Source organism: Trachurus trachurus, assembly GCF_905171665.1.
Source record: "Trachurus trachurus genome assembly, chromosome: 19".
Lineage (NCBI taxonomy): Eukaryota > Metazoa > Chordata > Actinopteri > Carangiformes > Carangidae > Trachurus > Trachurus trachurus.
This window is the reverse complement of record NC_139913.1, coordinates 1,270,781-1,280,195: the sequence shown is the minus strand read 5'-3', so window position 1 is coordinate 1,280,195 and position 9,415 is coordinate 1,270,781. Positions and strand designations below refer to the sequence as shown.

Below are 9,415 nucleotides of genomic sequence, written 5' to 3'. Positions count from 1 at the left end.
CATTGTTTGTCCATTTATTATTCAAAGCCTTCATCGCTCAGTTCTAGCTGCACTTATTTACTGTGACCGCAGTTCTTCTCTGATCTCACATGTCACAAAACACAGAAGGAGAAGAAGTGGTTCAGTGTTTTTTTTCAATCGATCAATTGTTTAATATCAGACGTGAATGAAATAACAGGCTAAATATGGAAGTGGCCATAAATGCTTGTGTACTTATATTTTAATCATGTATTGGTTCATTTTCAGTTTTATGTATTCAAATGTATCATTAATTTTCAAACATGTTTAGATTAAATCTGAATTACAGTTGCAACAAGTTCAGTTCAACAACAAAAACTGTGACTTAAAGTCATTTATTTATAATATTTGATTGATTGATGAATATTTGATTTTTGTATATTTGTATTCTTTGGTTTCTTCTTTTTTTAATCATTTACAAAATAATTGAGACAATCATCAAACACTGTTTGAAACACCACAGTTGATCTGATGTTGTAATTATAAATATTTTCTGATCAGCAGTCATAGAACCAATCAGCTGCTTAGACCGTGCTCATGTCGTGCTCTCTGAGTCAAATCAGCAATAATTGATTTCATGCATTTACTAATGCGTGATGGATTACAGAGGGAGGTCCAGAGCTCTGGCACGCCACACTGTGACGTACAGATGTTCACATGCAGCTGGATCCACAGACGAGCTCTTTGACTGGAAACCTCTTAAACTAATTATAGATCTAATAGACGATCAATACGACTGATTTAGTTTATGTTTAACAGAACGACATTCAGGCCCAAAGAGGCTGCAGCTGAACTTCACCCCATGATGAGGAGGCCCCACAGTGCAGGAGGACCCCACAATGTAGAAGATTAATAAAACATAAACATAAAACATAAGACATAAGACCCCGCACCCCACAATTACATGTACATTCCCCATGGTTATGTTCTTTTCATTGTCTTATTTAGTTCAACTATGGCAGATGGGATGAAGCTTTTGTTGAATTTTATTTTCTTCCAGGCCAGCGTTCTGTACCGTTGGCCAGAGGCGAGGAGTGTGAAGTGTGGGTTGAGTGGGGGGCTGGGGTCAAGTGCTATGGAGTGTGCTCTGCGTACTGTGGCCGTGAAGTTGAGGTCTGAGAGGTTGGTGGAGGAGGTCCCCACAATGTAGGTAGGAGGTCCCCACAATTTAGGAGGTCCCCACAATGTAGAATGTCCCCACAATTTAGGATGACCCCACAATGTAGGTAGGAGGACCCCACAATGTAGAATGTCCCCACAATTTAAGAGGTCCCCACAATGTAGGGGAGCCCCACAGTGCAGGAGGGCCCACAGTGCTGTGGAGAGTCAGGTTGTGTCTCCACAGTGTGTTTGTAGCTTTGTTTTTGTTTAAACCATAAATCGATCAAGTCCTGATGTACCAGGCCATTACCTAAATAAGAATGATTTCTTAGGTTAAATTAGGATGACATTCTAGGTAATTTAATTTCATAGAGTGTAAAGGATAGGCAAATATAAGCCTTGGGCTTCAGCCTATTCCCTTTTCGGTCACTGTATGATATTTTCTTTTTTGTGTGTGTGTGTATGGTTGCAATTGTGTAGGCTATAATATGTGCTGGCTAAATTGTTCACACAAAATGGTTGATTTTGATATTGGTGTTGTATGACCGAATAAACAAATTTAATTCATTCATTCATTCAAATATAGGTCAATGAATGAAGCCCTGGTCCTAATGTTTTATTGAACTTTTTCAAGTTACAAAGTGTAAAACACATCAGAGTTTCTTCCTGGTGCAGTGTGAAGAAATGTTCCAAAGGTTAATTAATCAGTTAATCAGGCAAATAATCAGTCTGTAGATAATTGATTTGGTCTGTTTCTCTTCATCTCTGAGGAAACATCTGCTCATGGTTCAAAGGCCAGATGATGACTATTGATTATCAAAATAAAAGTGCATTGGTCCTGAAGTGTTGACCACATCGTGTTTCGGGGGAGGGGGCGATATTTCGGGGGAGGGGCGATATTTTTTATTTACTTTTGTGTTCCATTGGTACAGTCGAGAGCTTGGTTTTTTAACCTTGGTTATTTATTGGTTATTTATTGGTCACATGCAAAGCGTTTTAGCTTTGCATGTGACCAATAATCTTATCTATCTATCTATCTATCTATCTATCTATCTATCTATCTATCTATCTATCTATCTATCTATCTATCTATCTATCTATCTATCTATCTATCTATCTATCTATCTATCTATCATCAGTTTGATCGGGTGGGGGAGGGGCGACCAGTTTGGTGTCTTACCTCCTGCTGAGTTCAGCAGCTCGTCGAGGGAAGTTAAGAAATCAAAGAAGAGTCCAGAGCTGAGACACAGCAGCACTTCACTAACAGTCAGAGCCTTCATCCTCCTCCTCATCCTCCTCTTCCTCCTCCTCTTCCTCTTCCTCAGACCAGAGTACTCCTCTTCTCCCTCTCCCTCTCCCTCTCGCGCTCCCTCTCCCTCTCCCTCTCCCTGTCCCTCTCTCCTCGGTCCCGGCTCAGGTCCGGCGTGGGCAGCTCGCCGCCACCGTGGCCGTGGCCCGCGGCGTTGCCGGTGGGCTCGTAGCGGGACGAGGTGGGCGAGTTCTGCATGACGACGAGGCGGATGGGCGACTGGCTGGGCGGCGCCGGCGCGTTGTCGGGGGCGTACTCCTTGGTGGGGTCTTTGCCCCGGCAGTCGTACAGGATGCAGGAGATGAGGAAGACGAGCAGCAGGATGACGTAGCTGGCCACCAGGATGATCAGGTTCAGCGTGACGGGGTCAATCTCCAGGTAGAATTCCATGAAACCCATGGCGCCACTTCATATCTCGCCACGACAGAAAGAAAGGGATGATGGGAAAGTCGGCAGAGAACGACACGGGAAGAGAGAAGAGAAGAGATGAGGAGGTTTGGGCGAAAAAGGCCGAGGCAGGAAAAAAAAAAAAAAAAGACTGTGGTGATGGAGAACGGACGGACGGACAGCTGGTCGCAGAGAGAGGACGAGCAAAAGACAGAGGAGAGGGCGAGAGACAGAGATGAAATGAGAGGATCAGAGAGAGAGAGAGAGAGAGTGACAGCAGGACGAGTGGAGCTTTGAGCTTTAATCCTCGCTGCTCCTCCAACCTTGAATTTCAGCAGCCAATGATTAAAGCTGCTCAGTTTTAATAACTTAAGCCTCCATTTTGATTTTGCCAACTACACGTTTTAAACACGAAGCGACTGAATGACACGATCCAAGATGGAGGCCACGCGCACACACACATGCAGACACACACACCTGTCAGCCGGCCAGCAGCAGAAGAAGTCATGTAATATGTATTAAACAAACAAACGGCTTCATTATGTCACCGACTGATTATTTTTTCTACATTTGAAATGAAATTAGATTAAAAGCAGAAAGAAGCTCAGAGAACAAACGGCCTCAGCTGCTCCGACAGAACTGAACACGTTTCACTGTCCGTGTGTTAAAAACAGTTCAACTGTTGTGCAGCTTCTTTAGAGAGCGAAACATTAACATTACGTAACACAGTCAGTCACACACTCAAACACAAACTTCACATAAAACACAGTAGTAATGATTTGCACTCACACATCAACACATTAGAAACATATTGATCATATGGACTTAATATATACATATAACATATATTCACCATTAACAAACATGAATGTGATGTTAACCAATGTTGAACCAATAGAAAACACAGAGCTCAGTGTTATTCTCAGTATGCACATATGCAGACTGAATCCACTCCTTCACATTAAGAGCGTTCGATTCCCTCCCTCTCTCGGTGCCTTCATCTGGATGATAATATAATATAATATGAGTGACTGTGTGACGTCCTGTAGGTGGCGCTCCTTTCTCCTCTGTTCAGTGGGGAAAATAAATATTGAACGCGTCTCAGCAAACATAAGTAAACTTAATTCATGGACATGTTTTGATGTTTGTGTGGACTTCCAGTCACCAACATCTGCTGCAGATTTCCTGCATTAGAAAGCTATTCACTGATAAAGATGTTGATGTGTTTCACTTATTTTCCCTCCTGTACACGCAGGACGTGGTGCAGATGTGACTTCATGTGACCCTCTCACCCACATCTCAAACCACAGACTGAGCAGAACCAGAACCACATCAGAGTCCAGTTGGTCTCTGTCAGTGAACACACTTCATGTAGTCCGACTGTGCAGCTGCTCTGCATTAACAAACGGTTCAGTCAGTTCACTGAGGAGTCTGAGGATCAACGCTCTGTCTCTTTAAACCTCTCAACTCTTCTCCTGTCTAAATAAAACACAGAAAAATTAAAAGAGGATATCCAGTCTCTACAGAAAATGTTGTAAAATAACAGAATCAGGAAATACCTTTCAAGCCAGGGACACCTAAACTACTGTCCTCGACAGCAGATGGCGAGCGCCGGGGGACAGAAAGAGGCGGGGTCAAAATAACAGAGCAGGAAAAATATAGCAAAGCGGATATTAGACTTTAGAGAGAGGACACCCAAACAAGCTGAGGTGACCTGCTAATGCTACAAGATCAGCCTGACCCACTAACAGAGCAGAGACCTCCTCTGAAACCACAGTCTGACTGAAGACCACCAGGAACCACCAGGAAATACAAGAAATCACAGAATACCATGAGAAACCACTAAAAAACAGTAGAAACCACTAGAAACCAACATAAATCACAGAAAACCACTAGAAACCACATTAAACCACCAAAAACCACAAAGTATCACCAGGAACCACAAGAAAACCACCAGAAACCACCAAAAAACACAAGAAATCACACGATACCATATGAAACCGCAAAAAAAAGAAGCCACTAGAAACCAACAGAAATGACCAAAAACCACAAGAAAACCACCAGAAACCACCCATAAACAGAAGAAATCCCCAAAAACCACCAGAAACTACAAGAAAACACCCAAAACCACCAGAATCCACAAGAAAACCACCAGAAAACACAATAAAAAACCCAGAAATCACCAAAAACCACTTTCTAACTCTGTAAACCCATCAAAACCAACAGAGCCATGGGTCAGTGGACCCTAAAGACGTCGTAGTTACTGTAATTAGAAGACAACAGAAAACGACTTCATTTCGGTCTGAAGTCATGACCGCATCCGTTCATGATTTAAATTCTAACTGTTCACTTTCTTTCAACTTTTACTTCCAGTACTTGGAATAAAAACATTTATGTCAGACACTAAAAAGTCGACTTTCACTTCAGTCATTTTCAGGTCAGATACTTCGATTGAAGTTTGATTGTTTGGCCGATTCCCAACATTTAAACCTCAGATCAGATTAAGGAGCAGAATCTCTATTTTTAACTGCAGCTCTGTGACTTTCCAACAGACGACCTTTGACCTCTGACCCCCGAGGCCCCTGGAGCTGTGCCCGGTCGGCCCTGTACACTAACCCCTCTGTCCAGCAGGACGAAGCAGCTCTGATGCTGCTGATGCTCCTCGGCAGCGTGTTGTTTAAAGGCAGTGATGTCATCGCTCCGTGTCTCTTCTTATCTGGACCGTCTCAGAGCGGCTGGTTGGGGCTAGAGCTCTGGAGAAGAGAGTAAGGACAGCATTGGTCCAATGGAAGCGCCTCCTGGTGGAGGAATATGGGTTTTGCAAAAGCGCCCAAGAACTGACATCTCTGCATTGTTGGTGAATGAGCAGTGTGGTGTTTTCAATAATTTAAGGACATTTATAGATCACCCACGTTAATAGCATCATTGAGGATCCTTTACAGATAAACATTAACACATAGGCCAGTAAAAAAACACACAATAAAAACAGTTGTCTACATTAATGTTTCAATCTACATTTTGTAATAAACAAATTATAAATATAATTTAATATGACCAAGACACCTAAAAACAAAAACACGGCCGTTCTCATCAATTTAGCAGCAAGTGGGCAACACACATACATTGGAGTGAATGGGTTTTCTGGGCGCTGTAGCAATACCCATATCCTGCCACTAGGGGGCAAAACCCTTAAACCCTTAAACCCTTAAACCCTTACCACGGGAGTCAATGGTGGTGTCCTTACTCTCTTTTACAGTGCTCTAGTTGGGGCGACATCATCATCATCATCGACCATCACGGTCAGGCTCCGCCTCCATTCTTCTCCAACACAATGTGAACTTCCTGCGTCGAGGCGGCACCGGCACCGGCCTCGGACCGGGAGCTGCCACACACACACACACACACACACACACACCTTCATTTCAATAAAGCTCTAAATCCATCAGCAGCTTTGCAGAATGAAAGAGGCAGAGATGGAGGGTGGAGCGGTGGAGCGGCGGTGGCGTTTGGACTTCTGACCAATGACAGGAAGCGCCTCTCCCTGGTTAATGGGGCCGTTCGGGGCCGTTCGGGGCCTCTCTGCGATTGTTGGCCCTGCTGCTCGCTCTCCTTCTCCTTCTTTCCCACCGCAGAACAACGACGAGGCGTTCAGGAACACAACAATCGCTGCCTATACTCTCTCTGGGCGCCGTTTGATTTACTGTAAATGTCAGAGTGACACGTCGTGGCGTTAGCACGTTAACTCCACCCGGCTGGTTCTCCTGTCGCCACCAGAGCTGAGGCCTCAAGCTCCACCAGCCTGACCTCACTGTGATCTCACTGTGACCTCACTGTGACCTCACTGTGACCTCACTGCAGGGCTCCAGACTGCCCCTAAATGGAGGCATTTTGCCCCTAAGTTTTGAGATGGTGCCAGTAAAGTTTTCATCTACTTGTACACACGTGTACGACCAGTAGAACTGCTACTGTCAACACGTAGACATGACGCTGTAGATGAATAATTGTACAGTAGATACTGTATGCACTTTTGAAATGTTAAACAGGATTTTTGTTTTGAGAAAGGGGAGACTGCCCTGCACCGCACTGATTAGATCCTCACATTGGTGCCGGTGGCGTCAGGAAATGAGTCCATGAAAAAAGGAGTTCCACTGCACACAATCTGGTCATTTCAATACTGATTTATTATTGAAATTAGTGGGCGAAATTGTCAAGATTATTTCTACAGCTTTATGATCAGATCATTGTGTTTTCTTTTCTTTCTATGTTGTGTGTAATCAGACTGTTCAGTGGTGTTTTTCATTTCGATCGACTCGGGGTCTGATCGGACAACAGAGTTTGGTTTTGCAGGAAGAGTCCGAGGTTTTGTGAATGTAGTTTGAAAACTGTGTTTTGTGTTTACAGTTCAGAGAAAAGGAGGGAAGGTTTTCCCAGAAATGTGTCTTAGCAATTGAGAACAACTGTCTCTCAGAAGCAGGAGGAGGAGGCTGGTCAGGTCCAGAGGTCCAAAGGTCCAGAGGAGTGGACCAGATGAACTGGACCTCTGCCTCTGTGTGTTCACCTCCTCACAGAGTCGGGCTGGGGCCGATGTTTGGACACAATCACATCATCATGGATCTGAGTTATTGTTTCTGTTGTGCAGAAACTGAACCTCCAGCAGCAGCAGCAGCAGCAGCAGCAGCAGCAGCAGCAGCAGCAGAGTGAGTCTATCTGAGCAGAGAGCTGTGACCTGCAGCTGCAGCCTTTCCATCAGCCTCCACTTTTAGCTGCAGGAAACAGGAGGTTTGTGTCTGTAACGAGCTGCAGCTCCACATCCATCCAGCCTCATTACTGAGCTCGGCTGTCAGTCTGCTGCTGACGGAGCTGGAGCTGGAGCTGGAGCGCACCTCGGCCCGTAATGAGCTCAGACACTCACTCTGTGTGTGTTTACAGCAGCTTCCACTAAAACAGCAGCTGATTCCTCACACTGCAAAAACTCACAATCTTACCAAGAATATTTGTCTTATTTCTAGTCAAAAACAAATCTAATGACACTAAAAATTAGACTCATCACATAAAAAGTAGCTTGTTTTTAGACACTTTTTACTTCTTTCAAGCTGATTTTCACTTGAAATAAGTAGAAAAATCTGACAGTGGAGCAAGTTTTTCTTTCTTATTACAAGCACAAAAAACTTGCTTTCACTGGCAGATTTTTCTACTTTTTTCAAGTGAAAACTCATTTGAAACAAGTGAAAATGATCTAAAAACAAGTAAATTTTTAAGGTGATGAGTCTTATTTTACTGTAAGTGGAAAGAGATTAGTTTTGACTAGAAATTAGACATTTTGACAAGAAATAAGACAAATATTCTTGGAAAGATTTTGAGTTTTTACAGTGTATAAACAGGTTATTAATTTAATGCTGAATTAGCTGTGAGCTGCTCATGTTCGTGCAGACAGCCGTCACCGAGTCACTGTGAGGTTTGTCTCTGGGTTTTCTGGGTCTTCATGAGGTTTGTTCGCTGCATCCTCAGGAAGTGGAGGTCACACTGGATCTAAAAATATGTGTTTGATGTGTGCGTGTGTGTGTGTGTGTGTGTGTTCAGACTGAGTCACGACTTCGTTGATGAGCAGGAAAACTCCAGTATCTTCAGTGTGCAGCTGTTTTCACCTGCATGCACCTGTGTCTTCACTTCACGTTTCGTCCCACGGTTGAAGACATTGGACGACGCTGAAGACCGAGTCCCAGTCAGTCGGCGGCGGCGGCGTGGAGCGGCGACTTCAGACTCTGCGTGACCTTGCAGCTCCTCCGATGACAGGACGATCACACGCCTGCTGGGGAATTAGTTCAAAGTTTTGGTAAAGGGCGTGTACGTGTAGGAACAGAAACTCCTTCCTGTTCTCCGGCCGATCCGTTTTAATCCGGCCGATTCCCCGTCTCGTTGCGTGCCAGGCCCTTTTCCGGCCCAGAGTCCTCGGTGCGTTCGACGCTGCCACTGTGTTACACCTCTGGTCACTCAGCTGGTCGCCGTGTTACAGGAAGGGAAGGGAGGGTCGGGATTTCCCCTCTGAACCCTCCTCACACAGCCAGAGCCCAAACACAGCAACACTCAGGAACAAAACTCCTAGTAGAAGCCTCGCTCTGAAAACCCTTTTATGTAATTCTTCTTTTTCCTCTTCTCGTGGGTGGATGCAAATGAAAAAGAGCAGAACTGAGGCAGAAATCAATTGAGCGGTGCCTCTGCTGACCATTCTTGCCACCACGACCCCCCTGCTCCTTGCACTTTGTTTTAACCTTTTGTATTGTACTATGGCCCTATTTATTGTATACACTGCAAAAACTGAAAATCTTTCCAAGAATATTTGTCTTATTTCTTGTCAAAATGTTTCATTTCTAGTCAAAACTAATCTCTTTTCACTTAAAATAAGACTCATCACCTAAAAATGAACTTGTTTTCAGATCATTTTCACTTGTTTCAAACTAATTTCCACTTGAAATAAGTAGAAAAATCTGCCAGTGAAAGCAAGTTTTTTGTGTTTGTAATAAGAAAGAAAAACTTGCTCCACTATCAGATTTTTCTACTTATTTCAAGTGAAAATCTGCTTGAAAGAAGTAAAAAGTGTCT

At 43.9% G+C, this 9,415-nt stretch overlaps 1 protein-coding gene across 1 annotated transcript; it reads right to left on the bottom strand.

Annotated features, from left to right (window-relative positions):
- Positions 1-2,440: 2,440 nt before the first annotated feature.
- Positions 2,441-2,827, bottom strand: smim36 (small integral membrane protein 36; the record flags this gene model as incomplete). Its single annotated transcript, XM_083994801.1, has 1 exon — positions 2,441-2,827. One exon carries the CDS (start codon positions 2,825-2,827, stop codon positions 2,441-2,443), a length of 387 nt encoding a protein of 128 aa, XP_083850927.1.
- Positions 2,828-9,415: the final 6,588 nt, after the last annotated feature.